This window comes from Branchiostoma floridae, chromosome 16, assembly GCF_000003815.2.
Source record: "Branchiostoma floridae strain S238N-H82 chromosome 16, Bfl_VNyyK, whole genome shotgun sequence".
NCBI classification, from domain to species: domain Eukaryota; kingdom Metazoa; phylum Chordata; class Leptocardii; order Amphioxiformes; family Branchiostomatidae; genus Branchiostoma; species Branchiostoma floridae.
In genome coordinates, this window is record NC_049994.1 from 18,129,934 (window position 1) to 18,151,814 (window position 21,881).

General features: G+C 43.5%; 5 protein-coding genes across 5 annotated transcripts; 4 read left to right on the forward strand and 1 right to left on the reverse strand.

Moving 5' to 3' along the window:
• Window positions 1-2,543: 2,543 nt before the first annotated feature.
• Window positions 2,544-4,160, forward strand: LOC118403047 (plasminogen-like). The gene is made up of 4 exons (XM_035801484.1): window positions 2,544-2,792; window positions 3,101-3,249; window positions 3,421-3,642; window positions 3,937-4,160. Exons 1-4 carry the CDS (start codon window positions 2,578-2,580, stop codon window positions 4,158-4,160), a joined length of 810 nt encoding a protein of 269 aa, XP_035657377.1. The 5' UTR covers window positions 2,544-2,577.
• Window positions 4,161-5,159: 999 nt separating this feature from the next.
• LOC118403048 (neuronal acetylcholine receptor subunit alpha-9-II-like) lies at window positions 5,160-6,938 on the forward strand. Its single transcript, XM_035801485.1, has 3 exons — window positions 5,160-5,164; window positions 5,946-6,133; window positions 6,589-6,938. Exons 1-3 carry the CDS (start codon window positions 5,160-5,162, stop codon window positions 6,936-6,938), a joined length of 543 nt encoding a protein of 180 aa, XP_035657378.1.
• A 232-nt stretch (window positions 6,939-7,170) lies between these two features.
• Window positions 7,171-7,948, forward strand: LOC118403782. Its single transcript, XM_035802583.1, has 2 exons — window positions 7,171-7,298; window positions 7,540-7,948. The coding sequence occupies exons 1-2, from the start codon at window positions 7,186-7,188 to the stop codon at window positions 7,916-7,918; spliced, it is 492 nt and encodes a 163-aa protein (XP_035658476.1). The 5' UTR covers window positions 7,171-7,185; the 3' UTR covers window positions 7,919-7,948.
• Window positions 7,949-12,225: 4,277 nt separating this feature from the next.
• On the forward strand, window positions 12,226-12,972 carry LOC118403050 (zinc finger protein 436-like). Its single transcript, XM_035801486.1, has 2 exons — window positions 12,226-12,538; window positions 12,665-12,972. Exons 1-2 carry the CDS (start codon window positions 12,226-12,228, stop codon window positions 12,970-12,972), a joined length of 621 nt encoding a protein of 206 aa, XP_035657379.1.
• Window positions 12,973-14,769: 1,797 nt separating this feature from the next.
• Window positions 14,770-21,424, reverse strand: LOC118403051 (zinc finger protein 708-like). The gene is made up of 9 exons (XM_035801487.1): window positions 21,264-21,424; window positions 18,123-18,280; window positions 17,865-18,038; window positions 17,667-17,738; window positions 17,258-17,399; window positions 16,995-17,197; window positions 16,739-16,886; window positions 16,295-16,516; window positions 14,770-14,803 (listed from the first exon to the last, which is right to left on the reverse strand). The coding sequence occupies exons 1-9, from the start codon at window positions 21,422-21,424 to the stop codon at window positions 14,770-14,772; spliced, it is 1,314 nt and encodes a 437-aa protein (XP_035657380.1).
• Window positions 21,425-21,881: the final 457 nt, after the last annotated feature.

Consider the following 21,881-nt stretch of genomic DNA (forward strand, 5'->3'; position numbering starts at 1 on the left):
GTAGTCGACAAAGCACAAACCCACGACTGTCGTATCCAGCACCAAACCCACGACTGTCGTGCCCAGCACCAAACCCACGACTGTCGTATCTAGCACCAAACCCACGACTGTCGTATCGAGCACCAAACCCACGACTGTCGTATCTAGCACCAAACCCACGACTGTCGTATCCAGCACCAAACCAACGACTGTCGTGCCCAGCACAAAACCCACGACTGTCGTGCCCAGCGTAGAACCCACGACTGTCGTGCCCAGCACAAAACCCACGACTGTCGTGCCCAGCACCAAAATCACGACTGTCGTATCCAGCACCAAACCCACGACTGTCGTATCCAACACCAAACCCACGACTGTCGTGCCCAGCACAAAACCTACGACTGTCGTACCCAGCACCAAACCTACGACTGTCGTGCCCAGCACCAAACCCATGACTGTCGGGTCCAGCACCGAACCCACGACACCGGCCACCACACCTTTTACTGGTAATCGCTGGACTCAATTCTCACACCTTGCTCTACCTTTTAGTCAAAACAATTTTTTACAGTTCAAAGATGGAATTATTCATATAAGCCAGAGAGGTAAACATGAATATACAGGCAAACTTTCAGGTTACATAGATTACAAGAAATGAGTCGGAAGAAATCTTTGTTGAAATGTCCGTTAGTGAGTTTAACTTGTCTTGACTTATACATGTATTTGTTTATGGAGTACAGTGTTGTTTCGGAGTGTATTTCTCCATATCAAGGTAAATCATTACTCTAGGGCAGGTACATGTTGGTACAATTTGCACTTGTAGTTGTAAACTGGCTTGATTAGAACATGTTTATTTGCAGGCTGTCCTCCTGGCTACTCTGCCCATGGGGGTTCGTGCTTCAAGGCGTACAACCAAGGCAAAACCTACAACCAGGCCAGGCAGGTGTGTGCAGCGGACAGGGGGTTTCTGGCCATGCCGAAGGACGAAGACGCGGACAACTTCTTGAGGGACCTGAAGGACACCGTGGATCCCAGCTCCCCTTTCTGGTTCGGCCTGAGCGATCCAAGTGGCGAGGGAGGGTGGATGTGGGAAGACGGGACTCCGTACAACACAGCCGCGGACTGGCCGAATGGGGGATGGCAGCCGGGGGAACCCGACAATGAAGGGGACGGAGAAGTCTGCGCCAACCACTTCCGTTCCGGCTGGAACGACGCGCCCTGCTCGACTCCACACAACTTCATCTGCCAGCTGAATGATGGTGTGTCCACGTGCTTAGTTAGGCCTACGGGAAAAAATGCTGTGTTTCTTGTTTCCCGACCGACCCTAAAAAATGCAAAACCTAGCCTTTTTTGGGTGGGCCAAAAACTGCGCAAATAAACAGTTTGTATTCTGATGAAGGATAAACGTATCCACAGATTTGCAACCATTATGCACAAAATCAAAGTTTGACGTTGAAAATATAAGTGTGTCCTCATGCTAGAAGAAAGGGTATGCCTCCCAGTAAGGGGCGGTATAACCCCAACGGTGCTGTAATACACCGTATGGCTCTACTTCTACTACCTCCTGCATTTCAGTTTTATTTCAGTTTTAAGATATTCTCAGACCTTGATCATAACGGATTGAAGGACTAACACTATTTCTACCAAAGCAATCGACTGCCCCCTGGGGTACCACCAGTGCGCACACGGACAGTCCTGCGTCCTGGCGTGGCAGCGGTGCGACGGGCTGGCGGACTGTACAGACGGGAGTGACGAGGAAGGTTGTGGTAAGTTAACATGGTTCTTATAGATCTGCACATGTACGTAAAATGGTTATTTTCTGAGAGAAATCCTATCCAAAGGACCCGATGATCATCATTTCCTTCCTGCTCTCGTTTGTTTTGAATCTTTAACCTCTCTCTAGTGGTTTTTAGAACTGTTCTGTCGTGGTAATTAAAAGTGAAAAAAAATAAAACATCAGAATGGTAAGAAAAAGTTGCTGTGGTAAAGTTAACTTGGTCCCTAGATCAACACATGTACTTAGAATGGTTATTCTCTGCGAGAAATCCTATTCAAAGGACCCGATGTTCTAATCTCCAAGCAGATCCTACGGTGCCATAATATAGTATCAAAGCTGGCCAGGGAGTATAGCCGGCTAAGGAGGTCAAACCGGCACGGGAAGTTATACTATGCATTACGCACCGTGGATCTGGTTGGAGATTACCGATGTTCATCATTTCCTTCCTGCTCTCGTTTGTTTTGTAACTTTTAACCTCTAGTGGCTTTTAGAATTTATCTGTGGTTATTAAAATTGAAAAAAATTAAGAGCAGCTATCTAAAATAAAACATCAAAATGGTAAGAGATAGTTGCTGCAGGCAATGGTCAGTCGGTTTTGTGGGAACAATTCGATAATAAAAGATTATTTTTCTTGCTCATTTTCTATAAGGATATTTTTGCATGTTTGGTAGATTTCCAAATCAATGATTACTTCCGTATTGTTATAAGTGCCCCCTGTTAGTACTTATAATATTGGTATGTAGATGTTCAAAGCGATTTATTTATTGTTATAATTTTCAGTGTGCCTGCCACCTCCTGTGGATCTGAACCTCGGCGGCAGACTTGCGATGCTGCCGAATCAGCTGGGCCAGGCGACGTTTGAGGAGATACAGAATTCCTCTGTCGTGGAGCTGCTCGACAGTTCGACCAGCAACGCAGAGAACCGACATCCTGAGTTCCGGGAATTTGCATCTACGGTCATCTTCCCGCAATGTGCTGTCTCCGAAGAGAACAACACTTCCTGCACTTCGTCTCCACATGGAGACAACACGGCCTCGTGCATGTGAGTAGCATGAAGCGTCTCGCTGGAAATAGTGGCAAATGAATGCTTTTGACAATTTCCATACCATGTCATTCATTGGATTTTTCTAAGATTGAATAGTGAACGACGACCACTCCATACTCAACATTGCAATGAAAATGTTTGCGCTGAAATTGTATGTATTTAAAAAAATCTATTTTGGATTTCTTATATTGCTAGGGGTGGTGACAAGCCTCACAATCTCAGGGTATTTCTAAACCTGCCTGTTTTGTAGTAATTGTTGGGGGTGGTGACAAGCCTCACAATGTAAGGGTGTCTCTGTTTTGTAGGACACAACTGCTGCCGTGCCGCTCGTGGTGTGAGGAAGTTCTCCACATGGCTGATGACCGGACGAAGAACCGGTTCCCTACCTGTGACCTGTTTCCGTCACCACCACACGCCTGTTGGAACCCGGAGCCAGACAAGAAGTACAACCAAAGTAAGGACTCACTGACATTGTTCGATATTGTCACTCAGTCCCTCAGATATTGCCATTTCCTGTATGATCACTCCGCAGAGCAGAAAGAAACTTTCATTTCACGACACACATTCAGGAATGCATCATTTTGAACATTTATACAATTGATATTTGTCCTTTTCTCATTCCCAGTTTGCTACCATGGCAGCGGCATGAACTACCGTGGTACATGGAGTAAAAGTACATCCGGGGCAGATTGTGTGAAGTGGTCCGCTGCGCAGGCTGGTTTCTACCCGACCAAGTACCCCTGGGCTAACCTGGAGAACAACTACTGCCGCAACCCGACTGGACTCGGGCAGCCATTTTGCATGACGGAAGATGGCAGCCAGGAGGACTGTGACGTCATTCAGTGCAGTAAGTTGTCTTGTCAAGATAGGAGACATCATCTGAACCTTGTCAAGTTTCTTAGGCCTCCCCAATTCATTTCCTTGCTTGTCAGACTTGACTTTAAAACTTAAAAAGACGTTAAAACTTAAAGGCCTTTGAAGAAATTTAAAATCAGGCAACATTTAACCGAAAAATTGTGTACGATAGCTACAGACTTACCTCTCAGAGTCTTTTCCATACTTTTGGTTCCGTTTTTTAAAATCGAGAAGTAATGTATTTAATATACTATTGCCTTTTCTGATGTATTACTATAACCCACAGAGCTCTTTCTCTGCGAGGACCTGGGTCCTCCAAACTACGGCCACAGAACCCCTCTCAAAAGGTACTACAACGTGGGGGATAGGGTCGCGTACACCTGCAACGTGGGGTACTCGCTAAAGCCTGGGGCTCCCACCGACGTGAGGTGCACTGATGGAGGCCTCTGGCAGTATGACAAGCCCAGCTGCTCAGGTGATTGCTGCAGACTATTTGGGAGTATAGAATAGAAATTTAATGAATGTAATCTAGACAGTATCAGAAACCTGGTAAAACCTTAACTTGTAGTCTTGTTGCGAAACAAAATATGGATATAGATCATGATCATTCTGCAATTCTACAGTACCTTCTGTTGGTATAAGTTATCCTAACGATGGACATGTACTTTTCCCTTCCTTAGTGGATATCAAGCGTATGCTGGAAAAGGAGATACTCGATGTGTACAACACAAACCAGGCGCCTTGGGCTGAGACTGGGCCTGGCAGTAAGACTGAGACTGAAACTAAAACTAAGACTGACACTTTGACTGAAACTGAATCTAAAACTGTCCGACGGTCCACTTTCACTGAAACTAAAACTGACACTATGACGGAAATTGAAACTAAGACTGGCACTATGACTGAAACTGAAACTAAGACTGACACTATGACTGAAACTGAAACTAGGACTGAAACGTCGAAGCGCTCTCGGTCCGTCATTCGTTTCAATGGCTCTGCGGGACAGATCGTCGACTTGGTAAGTTTTAGCACCAATAACACGCTTGAAATCTTTGTTGGTCTTTCACTGGTAGTATTAGTCCTAATTTTCCATTTTGTTGTTTACAGTACCAACTTGTGTTTATTTCTGTCGCTGGACTCAATTCCCACCGTTAGAACAAATTTTTGTACAGCAAATAGACAACCCAAGGTTGTAACAAAACGCACCTAATCATTGCGATCTTTTTTTATTTCAGGACGAGAAGAAAGAGCTGCTGATTGCCTCTGTTGCCATCGACTTCGTAAGTTGACCCAATCATGTAAACTACAGGCACTTCAGAAAATATTCCATTCATGTCATTTCGTCATTAAAAGGTTTAAGGTCTTTTCTATTCTTATAAATCTGAATTATATTTTGTTTTCTGTCAGACCTGGCAGGACAGCCGGCTGAAGTGGGAGCCAGAGTACTACGGGAACATCCAGAATCTCACCGTGCCGGGCAGCAGCATCTGGACCCCAGCATTTACTCTGAAGATGAAGTATGTTATCTCTTCTTAAATGTGATTAGAATTGTCAAATCTGATTTTGCAGAAATACATATTCATTTCCGGACATAAGCATTTATCTTCTAATGAAAGTTCATTGTGATGGAAATCGTTACTATACTTTAAGACTGTACACAAATCTGGTCCTCCTCAAGTTGCCAAGCACCTTTGACCCTTTGCTGACGTCACACTTTCGGTCTAGATGTGTGACGTAGGCTTTGGGTCATTTCACCTTGATAAGGATCAGAGGACTGGTCAAAAGCCTGTTGGTTCTTAATAAAGTTAAACTGCAATTTCCAACACAAAAACAAGACCAATCCATATTTGTCAATTCCGTGACAAAGACTGGAGTTGATCAGTTGAAAATTTGGGTAAGTCCAATGTTTGTATTGGAAATTGCTGTTTAACTTCATCAAGAATTCTGGTAGATTGTAGATAAATAATGGGCTTTTGAAGGCAGATCCCAACAGAGATTCAGTAATGAATAAAATTAACAACCCAATTCAGGTAAAAAGGCACTGAATTCTTATACGTGTGGCAAACTTCTTTTCAGACATACAATTTTTTTAAATTTTACTAGTAAACAGAATCTTTAAACTTTTCTCAGACCAGATATTGCAGGATTCTAACTTCAGTACAGCACAACAAAATGAGCAGTTCATGTAGGCATCCTTCCATCCGTCTTAGGCACGAAGAAACGGTCTGTGGTTGTTGAAAAAAAACCCATAATGACTAGTCAAACAAAAATGACGACACTTTGTTGATTTCTCCACAGTGCCGATCCTTTTTACCAAGGTCTGCCGAAGGACGTACCGATCCTGATCAGCACCGATGGTACGGTAACATGGAGGGTGGAGACTCTGACCAGCACCGTCTGTGATGCAGACCCGTTCTTCTTCCCTTCCGACACCATGGAATGCCACATCTGTTTCTCTGTGTTCTCTGCGGTCGAGCAAACCATCGGTAAGTTTTGCAGATATCTGATGTAATGAGATCAAGTCAATCAGTGTAGTATTACGAGGGCAGTTCAATAAAGAACCCGGGACTTTATATTATTGCGGAAATGCTGAAATGATGCATGTACAAAAAAGGATATCTATGAATGTTATCTGCCTTTTTTCATTTCTTAACCTCAATAGTTAACACAGGTATAGCACGAAGTCTGACATTTAAGCATATGCGAATACCTTAAAGTAAAGGGTAAAGATCAACGCAATCTTTACAAATGCTTTAAGTATGCGAAAAGCAGAATAAGGCGCGTTAATGAAGTCAGTCAAATATAATACATTGCGGTCATCAGGATTCTTACTACGCGGGGTTTTCATTGGTCAATTTTTGGTAATGTGTCTTTCTCATAAATTGGAAAGAAGAAAATTGGATTCTTATGTTATGTATTTAAAACCATTTATTGGACACAGAATGCGGAATTGGAAGTGGCACTTCCTGCGACGTCTGGTCTCCCCCACAAGACGAGGGCGAATGGATTCGGAAGGACAAGATCTTCGCTAAAGACGGCAAGGAGGCGTGCTTCGCTGTTCATCTGCAGAGGGTTCCGCTGTTCCACATCGCCACGACTGTTGTCCCCTGCGTCATCCTGGCGGTGCTGATGATCATCACCTTCATCATGCCCATAGACAAGGGAGACCGGATCTCCTTCGGGGTGACCATCCAGCTCTCCATGGTCGTGTCTCTCGTGTTTGTCACAGATGTACTTCCTGTGAAAGGAGCGCTGCCATTTTTTGGTGAGGACAGAAAGTTTAACTTTTGATTCGAGTCATTTAGTATTCTGGAAACTGGAAAATTAGGCTCTTGAATCACAACTGGAATTTACCTGGCCGATCTTTCGGTAACTCCTCAGCTACCTTTATGAGTATCTGGGAAGAGTATGAGACATGCTACTTAAGTTGTGATTTAAGAACCCCATTTTCCTATGACCAATCCCATTAAGATGGCACGGAACATCCCGGTAACTGTTTCCCACGTGTGATGTTACAGCCTCGCTGATCGTCGTGTGCATGGCGCTGATGGGACTTTTCCTCCTCTTCACCTTGTACATCATCAGCCTCCACGACAAGGAGGGGAGTCTGTCTCCGATGGCGAAGACTTTCTTTCTCCACTACATGGCAAAGTACGTACTACTTAAAACAATGTTTTGGGGTTACACTAAAAAGCAAAACACATACCAAGGCCTCCACATCACGGCTTGTTTCCTTGGTTGCCTAGATTTGTTTCCAGGAGGTTACTTTTAGTTATGAATTGTTTTTTACCCTTGATTTTGTGCCCAGGACGAAGCGACCATCTTTGGGGGCAGTTTAACTTCTTAGAATTCATATTCTATCGGCTAATACTTTTTGTTGATGTTTGTTCAGGTTCCTGCTGCTCGGAGACCTCACAGAGAAGGAGGCTGCGAGCGGGGATGGAGAGGCTGGCCTGACCGGCGGGGAGCTGGCCTGGCCTAAGCGGGCCAACCGCGTGGCCCCTGCCGATGACGTGGTGGTGACCGACGTGGAGACCCCCGCCGCTGTCTCCGAGACAACCCGCCAGCCCACCCGCCTGGAGGCAGCCCTGGAGGAACAGACCTCTTGCCTGCGTAACCTGATCCGCATGGCTGAGGAGCAGGTGATGAAGAACGAGCAGCAGGTGTCCGATTACACCCTGCTGACCCAGGTCCTGGACAGGCTTTGCCTTGTCCTGTACGTCATCAGCCTTGCCGTGGCCGTGCCCATGACCATGTATCTGGGCAAGTAAAGAGAGGGTTCCAGTTTTCTCAGCATAGTCTGAGCATAGGGGCCCCTATGCCATAAATTTGACCCCCCCCCCCCCTATGCTGAGATTTGGACCCACTATGCTGCGATTTTGACACCCACCCCCATGCTGTCATTTGGACTCCCTATGCTATGATTTCGGCCCCTATGCTGTGATTTCGGCCCCTGTCCTGTGATTTGGACCTCCAGTGCTGTGATTTGGGGCCCCCTATGCTGTCATTTAGACCCCTGTGTAGTGATTTGGGCCCCCTGTTCTGTTTTGAAACCACAGGGGTGTTTTTTTCTGAGGAGTACCCCGGGATCTTTCATAGTTACTTGATTGATATTTGACTTTCAAACAGGACTTTAACAGAGGGGAAACTTCACAAAATGTGTCCACCCGAATGAAAGAAATAGAGTCTTGGTAATTATGAATTGTGAAAAGTTCCGAGAGAGGATGTGGCCCCGATTGTGACCATTGACTTCGGCACTCTGTACGTGGCTTGCCAGAGCTGCCCAATTGTTAACAAAGGATTAGAGTTGAAAATGAGAAATGATATGAATGTGTGCAAGGCCTATAGGGATTATGGGTGAGAGAATATGTTGTATGTTTCTTAAAGGTACTCAATGTAATATTAAGAAGATTTAGAAAATGCTTGAAGTCAATTTTATGACCATTTCTTTAAATGGTATCTCAAATGGATTGGATAACAATAGTCAGGTAATAAAACCGTGAGAACAACAGATCAAACAAACTCATAGAAAAGCTTACAGTGTGATTACATTCTACTAGGGTTTATTTATTGGTACCAGCAAAAATGGGGGAACCACAGTGTGAATTGTATATGTGGCGTTTATAAGTGTCATAAATTTGGAATAATGTGCTAAAATGTCAATAACTGTTTACATTAAAGATTTTGCTTTTTTGGTCTTGCCGCAAAACAAAAATTCTACTTTGAGTACTTTAAAATTTTAACTTATTTATTCATCTATTTATTGATCTACATATGAAGAGCATGCCGCCTTAAGGCGTTCTCAGTGTGTCCTGGGGATGACCCCAAACATAGATAAGAACCAAAAAAAAGAGTGACATTCTTGTGAATATGTGCTACAATCCTGGATATTCCATCTGTAAACTCTTGTTCCATTCATATCTTCTGCCACTTCACAAATAGACATCTATTGTAAGTATCGATCCGTTGTGTAAACACACCAACACAACCCCGGAGCCAAACTGTCACAGCTTTACTTACATTCTATGTACTGGTTCATCTTAGAAGGAATACATGTACAGTCAGGGCTGCCTAACCAGTCGGTGGCTATTACATATGGCTTGGTCTGCTGACAAAGCCCAACAGAAAACATCCAGCTGTTACATGTATAAACTACTGTTTCTTCATATCTGTCGACTTATGCATCATTAGGAATTTCTGTTAGACCGTGTGTAATTATTACAGGAGCATGTGTTATTATCATATTCAGATACAGTGTGTGATATATACAATGTCATTTCATAGCTGTTGCAGCAGCAATATTGTAAGTCACAGACACCCTAGATCCCATACATGATGAAGGCGGCGAAACTGTGTTAACAACAACGAGCACACGGTGCACTGTATGTGCCTGCAGGGTTTGTCTGGTTTTATGCATTAATGCTTACCGTTCTTGAACATGTTATCAAGGAACTGAAATGTTAAAAAGCGTGAGTTTTATATTAAAACATAACGCACAAACTTAGCGTCTGTTATTACTGCGTTTCATGGGTTACTGCTGTTGTCTGTATGTGTGTGTGTGTGCGCATGTATTACACAATACTTGTAATGTATTACGCAATAATTCAGCCTAGAGGGCTGAAATGTTTTACAGAATGTGTCATTCTCATTCTCATGTAAGCACGCATGTGTATACGTGTGTGCGCCGGTGTGTTTATTGTGTGGACGAACGCGTGTGTACGCGTATCTGTGTGCGCGTTATGCACCTGTGTAACGTTACACGTATGTGTGTGTGTGTGCGCGCGCCACAAGATGAAACAATCAATCTACAAAGGTTCAAAATATCTCATGGAGGTATGAGGTCTCCGAACTCTTGTTTTTTTTGTATGCCAGAGGCAGAGTTCCCGCCAACATGAATGGTTGTGCAGCTCAGGCACACTGAGGCTCCGGGGGGAGACATGAGGTAACGTTATGACTATAGGAGATATTTTCTTGGCTATCTACTTGTACTGTAAGATCTAAGACATTCACAACTAAGGTCTCATTGATGAGTTTCTTCTTTCCATAGACTTCTATGTTATAATTCGTGGTTTAAATGGGCGCGTTCATAATGAAGCTGCGTGAAATTTCAGCAGATTTTTCATTCTATGTCGAGCACATTTACCCTATATCGTGGGAAAAAATTGCCAATGTAAACTATACGTAGGAACCCACGACTGTGTACCTCCGACCTAGCGCGCGGCTGCAAAACTTTACCTGCTAATTTCTTCAGTTACAAATAAGCTTTCACCAATCTAACTTTTGAGATCAGTTCCGCTGGCTAAAAGGGAATTTCTCACCGCTAAAAACATGCGTCCGTGCAGCCGTTCATTTTTGGCTCGGATCTCTCAAGTTCTCTCGCGGAGTAATACATCAATGAGACCCTAAAACACACCAGCAAGAAACCTTACATACGAGTAGAATGTAGTGGGTATGTGTCTATCGGTTGTTGTAAGTCCAAAACTTTGACAAACTGCAAAGAAGGCTAACCTACTTCCCGAAATCAAATGTTTTACATGGATAATCAGGTATACAATTTGCATGGCATTGACCTCTGACCCTTAAATACGACGGAAACCAAATGAACCCGAGTGCCGGTATACTCAAGGTGAAAAACACATCAAAGGAAGCAGGTAAGACTTAGTGGGGGTCAGCTAAGTATTTTGATATCGAGTGTAAGAGGTTGTGGTTATATCTGTGAAGGAAAATCATAGTAAGGTGTTATTTTATGGCCCTTTTCGGATGCGAATATGATGGAAATGAAGGGGGAGGGGGGCGAAACAAGCGACCCATTGAAACTGCACGTACGTCATACGTCTGGCAAAGCTTTATTTAAGACGGAACTGGATATTGATACACAATGTGAATGCTAAAATTATCTAATAGGCTTACAGTTTCATAGTATTCCAAGTGCAAGACGTTTCCTTAGAGTTAGAGCATAATTGTTCTGGGCTTGGTAACGTTAGGCAGATGGTTTGTGATAATTTTACATGGTCGTATTTGATGTGACTGCATTTTTGTACAAGCTGTATACATAAGAGACGCATTGAATTATATTTTATATCTGTCTCTGTGACACAGTTAAGCAGTACACTTTGTAAGTGGCACGAATTACTTTGCTGTAGTTCTTCTTAAATTTTATTTTCTTAAATTCACTATCAGTAACTGTATATTTCACTATCAGTAACTGTATATTTCACTATCAGTAACTGTATATTTCACTATCAGTAACTCACTGTATATTTCACTATCAGTAACTGTATATTTCACTATCAGTAACTGTATATTTCACTATCAGTAACTGTATATTTCACTATCATGCAGTAACTGTATATTTCACTATCAGTAACTGTATATTTCACTATCAGAAACTCACTGTATATTTCACTATCAGTAACTGTATATTTCACTATCAGTAGCTGTATATTTCACTATCAGTAACTGTATATTTCACTATTAGTAACTGTATATTTCACTATCAGTAACTGTATATTTCACTATCAGTAACTGTATATTTCACTATCAGTAACTGTATATTTCACTATCAGTAACTGTATATTTCACTATCAGTAACTGTTAGTATCAATTCTTTTTCTCGATAGGCAAGATGGCAACAACAGGACATGAGTCTCCCACCGGAGTTTCTCAGGACTTAGGTGATGGATCTCACACCGAGGTTTCCCAGGTCGACAGCAACAGCAAAACAAGCAATGCTGAAGACCAGACGGCAGCACAAGACTTAGATATAGCCGATGAGAAATGCTGTGTGGCATCTAAGAGTTCAGACTTATCCGCACACATGAGAACCCACGAGGCAGAAACGACTTTCAGATGTGACTAGTGTGACTACATTTTTACTCGGAAATCCGCGTTGGAACAGCATCAATCTAAGCACACTGGCAAGGGCCCGTATACGTGTGGGGAGTGCGGGTACCGAACAACTCACATATCCCACCTATTTCTACACACAACAACCCATGCTGAAGAAAAGTCCTACGACTATAAAGCACCGAAGTCAGCTTTAGAGGGCCATCAAGCTAAACATAGCGAGAAACCCTACATGTGCGGGGAATGTGGATACTGTGCGGATAAGTCGTCTGACTTAACCTTGCATATAAAAACACACGCAGCTGAAAAACCCTACACGGGCCTTAATTCTACTGCAGAGAAACACAACATTGACTACCACATGACAGCAAAGCATTGTCAAAAACCCTACATGTGTGCGGATTGTGGATACAGAGCAACGCAAATAACTGACTTGTCCAAACACGTGAGAATCCATGCAGGAGATAGACCGTACAAGTGCAACCAGTGTGACTATTCCGCCGCACGAAAGTCCAGTTTAGACATGCATCTAGCAAAACACAGTGGCAACGAACCTCACATGTGTGGAGAGTGCGGATACAGGACAACAGAGATACACAACTTATCCCGACATATGAGAACTCATACAGGCGAAAAACCCTACAAGTGTGACCAGTGTGCCTATACTGCAGCACGGAAATCCAGTTTGGACCAACATCTAGCAAACCACACTCAAGACAAACCCTACATGTATGGGGAGCGAGGGTACAGGGCAGCTCAAAGGTCTACAATATACCAACATTTGAAACCCCAGTCAGATGAAAAACCATACAAGTGTGACCAGTGTGACTATTCTACAACACAGAAATCCAGTATAGACCAACATCTAGCAAACCACACTGATGACAAGCCCTACATGTGTGGGGAATGTGGGTACAGGGCCACTGAAATGCCTAATCTATCCCGACATATGAGAATGCATACAAATGAAAAACCCTAGAAGTATGTCAGTGTCACCATATTGCAGCCATCATTGAAAAACTAACAGCAGGATTCCAGGCTCTGTATGTTTGATGACCAGTTCGACTATTCTGTAGCACGAAAACCTTGACTATGACAGAACGCGAAAAGGAAACCCACCGAGGCTAGTTGTTAGTAGTCATTATGGGCCGCACACAACCAGCTACAAGTACTGCACCGCACACAACCAGCTACAAGTACTGTACCCCACACAACCAGCTACAAGTACTGCACCACACACAACCAGCTACAAGTACTGTACCCCACACAACCAGCTACAAGTACTGTACCGCACACAGCCAGCTACATGTACTGTACCGTACACAACCAGCTACAAGTACTGTACCGTACACAACCAGCTACAAGTACTGTACCGCACACAACCAGCTACAAGTACTGTACCGCACACAACCAGCTACAAGTACTGTACCGTACACAACCAGCTACAAGTACTGTACCGCACACAACCAGCAGCAAGTACTGTACTCACACAACCAGCTACAAGTACTGTACCATACACAACCAGCTACAAGTACTGTACCGCACACAACCAGCTACAAGTACTGTACCACACTCAACCAGATACAAGAACTGTACCGCACTCAACCAGCTACAAGTACTGTACCGTACACAACCAGCTATAAGTACTGTACCGCACACAACCAGCTACAAGTACTGTACCGCACACAACCAGCTACAAGTACTGTACTGCACACAACCAGCTACAAGTACTGTACCACAACCAGCTACAAGTACTGTACTCCACACAACCAGCTACAAGTACTGTACCGCACACAACCAGCTATATGTACTGTACCGCACACAACCAACTACAAGTACTGCACCGCACACAACCAGCTACAAGTACTGTACTGCACACAACCAGCTACAAGTACTGTACCGCACACAACCAGCTACAAGTACTGTACCGCACTCAACCAGCTACAAGTACTGTACCGCACACAACCAGCTACAAGTACTGTACCGCACACAACCAGCAGCTACAAGTACTGTACCGCACACAACCAGCTACAAGTACTGTACCGCACACAACCAGCTACAAGTACTACTGTACCGCACAAAACCAGCTACAAGTACTGTACCGCACACAACCAGCTACAAGTACTGTACCGCACACAACCAGCTACAAGTACTGTACCGCACACAACCAGCTACAAGTACTGTACTGTACACAGCCTGCTTTACCAACTCCGCCGTAGAGAAATACGCGCGGAGAGAAGTAATAACGTGATCATACTTTGAGAAGTACATGTAATTGTAAGTTAGGTTGTGTTGATTTGATAATATGACATTCTTTGGGAATCCAAACACTGATGCGTGCGTGCGAATAAAAAAAAGTTGACAAAAAAGTTGCGTTTATTGTGGGGTCAAGAAGGTTGGATGAAGGACTGAACACAGAATATACAAAAGATTCTTCTTTTTTCCCTACATTTATTCACAAGTTACAGAACATTCAAAGATAATCACTGACTTTTTTTTCACCATAGATAATACGACTAAATATACACAACTAAAAACAATCCTTATAGTATATTAACACTATCATTTCCTTACCATTTTACACACTAGCCTACCTTTACTCAGACCTCTAGGCATGTCCAATATAATTGCTAAAATTATATTGGACCAATAAAAAAAAACAACTATGCAATATAACACATTTACACATTGTTGCAGGGTCCACTCCGTATGACTTTTTTACTGGGGTGTTTTACCCCCCCCTCCCTCTTGATTTTTTGTGCTAGGGTTTTTTTCCCTAGGACTTCTGTGCAGGGGAGTCATCAGGGTTTCTGTGCAGGGTTTTTACACATCAAACATTTACATTGCTATTCAGGGCTCGAAATACTTTTTCCTGCATACCTGCACTGGTGCAGGTAGCATTGAAGATTACCTGCACCAGACAAATTTTACCTGCACCACTCACAATTTAGGAAGTATGGATCATACTAAAATTGTTCAGGTACCATTGCTATTTTTCTTTAATACTTTATAGGTGGTAAAAGTCAATGCAGCTAATAACAATTCATGTACTCCTTCATGACAGGACATTAATGTATAAAACCCAGTATATGGACCAGTGCAGGTTAGGTGCAGGTTGACACCAGAAATACCTGCACAGCTCCAATTTTACCTGCACTAACCTGCATATGCAGGTGGTATTTCGAGCCCTGCTATTACTCAAACCTTCCCATTTGCAAGAAAATCAGGATATAACTAGAAAGGTAATATTTGCAAGCAAATACAGAATGTTACCTTCACATCTTGTAGTCTAACACTGGCAACTGTTTTGTTCATTCTTATTTGAACACATTTCTAAATGTAGTGAACCGAGCCCCTCTAGATCTGACATTGCTACATTATGTAACCGAACACCACATGGTGCCTGCTACTTTACCGGTTACCATGGTGACAGCCGTCTGGTCCAGGTCGTTGACCTTATTTGCGCGGAGAGGAAGAAACAAAGCAAAAACAGACATGTTCCCTTCTATGAAGGTAACATAAAAATACAAGACGAGAAATCGCAAATATAAACGCATCAAATATGCATATACCACTATCTTAGCACTAACAAACTCACAAAAACATCACAACTTCCAATGTTTACAAATACAACATTAGGCTTACATAAACCTAAACATAAGAACATTAAACACCACATACAAACATCAAAAAGTTTCTACACATTATCACATCAGTATTAAAAACAAAAATAAATAAATAAATAAAATACAAACGTAACGTTCTATTAAAAAGATTCTTCATTTTTGTTCTTCCATAAGTTCTTTTGACTTGCAATATTTTCTTAAATTTGTATACGTTTTCCGATACTTATTTTTGCAACTCATGGCATATATTTGTACATGGCTAATATTTACATTTCAATTACTGTCGGAATGCTTTCTTCTGTGTAGGTGTTTATGGCTCCATATCGCAGAGTAGTGACACGGATCACACTTGGTTTTCTCCAGTTTGATGGTAAAAATGGTTGGATGATGGTCAAAAGAGGTAGCGGGAGCATGGTAAAGTCCCATATATGCAAATGACCCACCTACTATGTTTTGCATATATGGGACTTTACCATGGTCTCGCTACCTCAAAAGACGATCTAATAGCTGTCACATTGGTTACACATCTTTGGTCAGTCTAGTTTATGGGTTCTCATGTGTCTAGACAAGTTAAACTTTTGAGCTGTCCTGTACCCACACTCCCCACACATGTAGGGTTTGTCACCGGTGTGTTTGGCTTCTATGTGCCTGATCAAATTGGCCTTATGGGCTGACGAAAAGTCACACTGGTCACACTTATATGGCTTTTGCCCTGTATGAGTTTTCATATGAAGGGATAAGCTGGACTTGTAAGCTGCCCGGTACCCACACTCCCAACACATGTAGGGTTTCTCACCGGTGTGCTTTGCTGCTATATGTTTGTCAAGGGTGCCTTTCCTTACAGCGGAATAGTCGCACTGCTCACACTTGTAGGGGTTTTCACCTGTATGGATCCTCCTATGTCTGGATAAATAAGCCTTGTGACCTGTCCTATACTCACACTCCCCACACTTAAATGGTTTGTCACTTGTGTGAGTTACTAGATGTCGGGCCAATGCACTACTCTGTGTTGCAGAATAGTCACAATGGTCACACTTGTAGGGTTTTTCACCTGTGTGGGTTCTCATGTGTTGGGACAAGTAAGTTTTTAGAGTTGTCCTGTACCCACACTCCCCACACATGTAGGGTTTCTCACCAGTGTGGTTTGATGCCATGTGGTTGTCCAAAGTACCTTTCTGTGCTGCAGAATAGTCACACTGGTCACACTTGAAGCGTTTTTCACCATTATGTTTTGATGCGATGTGGAAGTCAAGGGTGGATTTCCCTGCTGCAGAATAGTCACACTGTTTGCACTTGTAGGGTTTTTCACCTGTATGGATTCGCATGTGTTGGGATAAGTTGCACTTTTGAGTTGTTTTGTACCCGCACTTCTCACACATGTAGGGTTTCTCGCCAGTGTGTTTTGCTGCCATGTGTAAGTCAAGCTGGGTTTTTCGTGCCGCAGAATAGTCACACTGATCACACTTAAAGGGTTTATCATGAGTGTGTTTCGCTATTATATGGTAGTCAAGAACGGCTTTCAGTGCTGCTGAATAGTCACACTGCTTACATTTGTAAGGTTTCTCATCCGTGTGTTTCCTGGCCACGTGGGAGTCCAAATGGGATTTCCGTGCAGCAGAATAGTCGCACTGGTCACACTTGTAGGGTTTCTCTTCTGTGTGAGTTCTCAAGTGTTTGGACAAGAGGGCCTTATGCGCCGTCCTGTAACCACACTCTCCACACGTGTAGGGTTTATCTCCGGTGTGTATCATAAGGTGATAATCTAATGAAGATTTCCGCACTGTTGTAAAGTCACACTGGTCACACTTATAGGGCTTTTCACCTGTGTGGGTTCTCATGTGTTGGGTCAATATATATTTCTGAGTTGCCCTGTACCCACACTCCCCACACATGAAGGGTTTGTCACCACTGTGCTTTGCTTTATGTTTAGCTAAGGTGGATTTCCTTGCAGCAGAATAGTCACACTGGTCACACTTGTAGGGTTTTTCCCCTGTGTGGGATCTCATATGTTCGGTCAACTGATATTTATGAATTGTCCTGTACCCACACTCCCCACACATGTAGGGTTTGTCTCCAGTATGTTTTGCTTTTACATGCGTGTCCAAATTGGGTTTACATGCTGCAGAAAAGTCACACTGATCACACTTGTAGGGTTTTTCTCCAGTATGGGTTCTCATGTGTTCGGATATGTAGGACCTATGAGCTGTCCTGAACCCACACTCCCCACACATGTAGGGTTTCTCACCACTATGTTTTGCTGCTATATGGTTGTCCAAATGGACCTTCTGTACTGCAGAATAGTCGCATTGGTCACACTTGTAGGGTTTTTCACCACTGTGTTTAGCTGCTATATGGTTGTCCAAAATGATTTTCTGTGCTGCCGAATAGTCGCACTGGCCACACTTGTCGGGTTTTTCACCTGTGTGGGTTCTCATATGTCTAGATAATTCAGACTTTTGAGTTGTCCTGTACCCACACTCCCCACACATGTAAGGTTTCTCACCGGTGTTATTCAAGTTGACGTTCTGTGCTGCCGTCTGGTCTTCATCACTGCTTGTTTTGTTCTCGCCTTTGATCCCAGAAACCTCGGCGCGAGACCCATTGTAGCAGCTCAGAGCAACTCCGGTGGGAGACCCATGTCCGTCCTTTTCCATGTTCAGCCTAATGAAAAAATAAATTTGGATTAACTTCATTAAGGAATCGAATGATCATAAATAACAAAGAATATAGGATTCTGACATGAGAGGGCTATATAACATAGTATTACAACTTATCCCAAAACAATTTTGGCATTTTTCATTAAAACAGATTGTCCAATTCCAAGTTCTTTAAAAGAATTTTGCTTGGAAGTTATTACAAAATCACGGTAAGCCCTTACAATTACTGTATTTGTTCACTCCGCCAATGCAAAGGGATATGTTAAATTATGTAACGTACATCTAAGATCTGGCGTATAGATACCATTTGTTAAGAAATACTAGTATGACATGAATACAATAAAGTCGTTTATGTGAGCGAGTAAAACTTTCTCAGTTTCTCCAGCTGACTTCTGTTGTAATGAATTTAAATCCCATGGACATTGTAAAAGTAACATGTACAAGAAGAAGAGAAGAGAAAACGCATGTAGATTGCCTGGAAAATTGCATTTCTGCAACTTTGAGCGATCAGGTAAAACTATTAGTCTCTACCAGACTCCGGATCGCTGAAAAATCGTAGAAATGGAACGCATAGAGGAGTAAGCCGGCCAGAGAACTATAGCCGGCTAGGGAACAGCATGCGATCCACAGAGTCTGTCGAATGTCGGTATCTTCTAACGATATTAAATTAATCCACCAATTATTTTTACAAGGAAAGTAGCTCAGCGCTGTAACTAATTTAAGTCAGAAATCAATCAATGCCCCGTGGGGCGCGTCTCGCAGCGTTCGGCAAACGCGTGCCTTTTTTGGTGCAAATGTCAAACTGCGCTCGGCAACAAAACGCATCTTTAAGAATGGCAGTTACTCGATTCTTGATTTCATAACGATAACTTAATTTTAGCAGTTTTAAACGGCCACTAGTAGATCACAAAATTTTCATCGTCGCTACTTTCTGATTATGCGAATCCACCCTCCACTCCCCTCCATCTACATGCGGCACTGTTTACTGGTGTGGCCATGTTACGTTCACTCACGCTCCATTTCTTAACCAAAACACGCGCACAAAACACTGGTAATTCACACAGGAATAAAAAGTGGGTCGTTCTTCAAGAAATAAAACATTTACTAGTATACGGGAAGTTTGTCATCATTTTTTTACAAACCCAACTGAAAGGCATGGCGTTAGCATACGTAAACAAATTTGGTATGAGCTGAAGTTTGCTGCGTTTTTACATAATTGTATTTATCAATACTTTTTAACGCTACACTTTCAAAGCTGCAGGGTGCGCGTGGCTGGAGAGTGTGCGCATGTCTGCAGAGTGTGCGCGTGTTTGCAGTGTGCACATGGCTGCAGAGTGTGCGCGTGGCTGCAGAGTGTGCACGAGTCTGCAGAGTGTGCGCGTGTCTGCAGAGTGTGTGCGTGTCTGCAGAGTGTGCGCGTGTCTGCAGAGTGTGCGCGTGTCTGCAGAGTGTGCGCGTGTCTGCAGTGTGTGCGCGTGTCTGCAGTGTGTGCGCATGGCTGCAGAGTGTGCGCATGTCTGCTGAGTGTACCCGTGTCTGCATTGTGTGTGCGTGGCTGCAGTGTGTGCGCATGTCTGCAGAGTGTGCGCGTGTCTCCAGAGTGTGCGCGTGGCTGCAGAGTGTGCACTTGTCTGCAAGGTGTCCGCGTTTCTGCAGAGTGTGTGCATGTCTACAGAGTGTGCACGTGACTGCAGAGTGTGCGTGTAGCTGCAGAGTGTGCACGTGTCTGCAGAGTGTGTGCGTGTCTGCAGAGTGTGCACGTGTCTGCAGAGTGTGCACATGTCTGCAGAGTCTGCATGTGGCATGTGTGCGTGTCTGCAGAGTGTGCGTGTCTGCAGAGTGTGCGTGTATCTGCAGAGTGTGCACGTGTCTGCAGAGTGTGCGCGTGTCTGCAGAGTGTGCGCGTGGCTGCAGAGTGTGTGCGTGACTGCAGAGTGTGTGCGTGGCTGCAGAGTGTGTGCATGGCTGCAGAGTGTGCGTGGCTGCAGAGTGTGCGCGTGTCTGCAGAGTGTGCGTGTAGCTGCAGAGTGTGCGCGTGCCTGCAGTGTGTGGGCATGGCTGTAGTGTGCCCTCGTGGCTACACTTTGCATACACGCGCACACTTTGCATACATGCTTGCCACCTGCATGTTTTTCTAGACCTCCATATCCGTAACAGCAGTATCTTGTGGGTTGTTGTTTTTGTTGTTTTGGCAGTGTTGGCACTGCTGTGTCTGCCATATTTAGGCCGCCGATCAGCCAGAGTCGGCGGCTGTCAAGTGTATGGTACTTGTTTATTATTCAGAAACACATGCACCCCCGGCATGTTTGTTACTACTATTCAGCATTCCATGTATTTTTGGACTTTTATATATACTAAGCCGGTAATCTATCGAGTCTTATTTTTAGAGGAAGGTAACATGTGACAGGCTCGTCGCTCTCGCTTGGACTGTCACAGACGAGTCAGAAAGCAAGAAAAGGGTTACTTATTTAGCCTCTTCGAACATATTAGATATCGATTAGTGGACATCAAACAAGATAGCGACATCCGACAAACTCCGTGGATCGTGTGCTGTTCCCTAGCCGGCTATAGTTTTCTGGCCGGCTTACTCCTCTATTGTTCCATTTCTACGATTTTCCATCGATCCGGAGTTCGGTAGAGACTAGGTCATTGAACTTATTTGTTTAGAGAAGAAGAAGAGACGAAGCAAAACAAAAACAATGTTTCCCTTCCGTGAAGGCAAATATAACAATAATCAGCGTGGTAATCAACTAAAAATGTTACACCACTGGGCAGTACAACGGCCATGTTGCCTCCTACACGACGTGCGGAGGTCATGAGGGTCGCACGTATGTTCGGTTCCGCCCCCCTCCCCCTTCATTTCTACCATAGTCATATCCAGAAATGTCCAATAAATTATCAGATTTCTCCGGTTTTCTTCCACAGAAATAACCTACAACTGTTACCCTCGATATCAAGACACTTGAATGCTCGCTGTTCAGTCTTACCTGCTTCCTATGACGTTTTTCTCCTCACGTAAAATCCGGCGCTCGGGCTGTTTTCTTCCGTCGTACCGAGGGGTCAGAGGTGAAGTGGTGTAGGTCAAAGGTGAATATGTTCTCCTGATGTCCCAGATATTTGACTCCCGCCAATACGTTAAAGACGTCATGCTTCGTTTTCAGTCTGAGGTTAGGCCGCTATGCCTTACCTTTAGAGGGATCACTCACCAATAGATTCAAGTGTTGTTTATCGGTCAGGTACATTCAGAGGGCCTTGGACTTGGGCCGTGAGGCATATAAACATAATCAATTAGCATATATAGGCCATTGAGCTAGTCTAAGAAAGGGTTAAAAAAACAAATTCCATTCCAGTCTCCTGATTTTCCAACAGTTGGCGATTATTTTTTCTGCTCGAAAGGCTTTAATTAGAAAAAAACATTGCTAAATGCGCATCTCGGTAAATTCCTCCGTATTGTCTGCATTGGGTTTATGTAAATATAACGTTATATAGGAAACTGCTGTATGAGCGACATCGATTTTTGTTTTAGAGTTTACAAATAATAGCTGAAGAAATGTACCATCCAACTTTATTTTGTATCACACCTCCGTTACATACTGTAATATTAA

What these genes read in the sequence shown, in the direction of transcription:
- LOC118403051 (XM_035801487.1), bottom strand. Translation starts at nt 21,424, where the DNA reads ATGACGTCTTTAACGTATTGGCGGGAGTCAAATATCTGGGACATCAGG. An exon ending in TGGCGAGAAACCCTACATGT is followed by an intron (nt 16,887 to 16,994) that starts GTGAGAAGTGCG and finishes ACTATTCTGCAG; the next exon opens with CAGGGAAATCCACCCTTGAC. An exon ending in ACTGGTGAGAAACCCTACAT is followed by an intron (nt 16,517 to 16,738) that starts GTGTGGGGAGTG and finishes ATCCAGACATAG; the next exon opens with GAGGATCCATACAGGTGAAA.
- LOC118403782 (XM_035802583.1), top strand. Translation starts at nt 7,186, where the DNA reads ATGGCGCTGATGGGACTTTTCCTCCTCTTCACCTTGTACATCATCAGC. An exon ending in TTTCTCCACTACATGGCAAA is followed by an intron (nt 7,299 to 7,539) that starts GTACGTACTACT and finishes ATGTTTGTTCAG; the next exon opens with GTTCCTGCTGCTCGGAGACC.
- LOC118403048 (XM_035801485.1), top strand. An exon ending in TGCGGTCGAGCAAACCATCG is followed by an intron (nt 6,134 to 6,588) that starts GTAAGTTTTGCA and finishes TATTGGACACAG; the next exon opens with AATGCGGAATTGGAAGTGGC.
- LOC118403050 (XM_035801486.1), top strand. Translation starts at nt 12,226, where the DNA reads ATGTGCGGGGAATGTGGATACTGTGCGGATAAGTCGTCTGACTTAACC. An exon ending in GCATCTAGCAAAACACAGTG is followed by an intron (nt 12,539 to 12,664) that starts GCAACGAACCTC and finishes CCTATACTGCAG; the next exon opens with CACGGAAATCCAGTTTGGAC.
- LOC118403047 (XM_035801484.1), top strand. Translation starts at nt 2,578, where the DNA reads ATGCTGCCGAATCAGCTGGGCCAGGCGACGTTTGAGGAGATACAGAAT. An exon ending in GACAACACGGCCTCGTGCAT is followed by an intron (nt 2,793 to 3,100) that starts GTGAGTAGCATG and finishes TCTGTTTTGTAG; the next exon opens with GACACAACTGCTGCCGTGCC. An exon ending in CTGTGACGTCATTCAGTGCA is followed by an intron (nt 3,643 to 3,936) that starts GTAAGTTGTCTT and finishes TATAACCCACAG; the next exon opens with AGCTCTTTCTCTGCGAGGAC.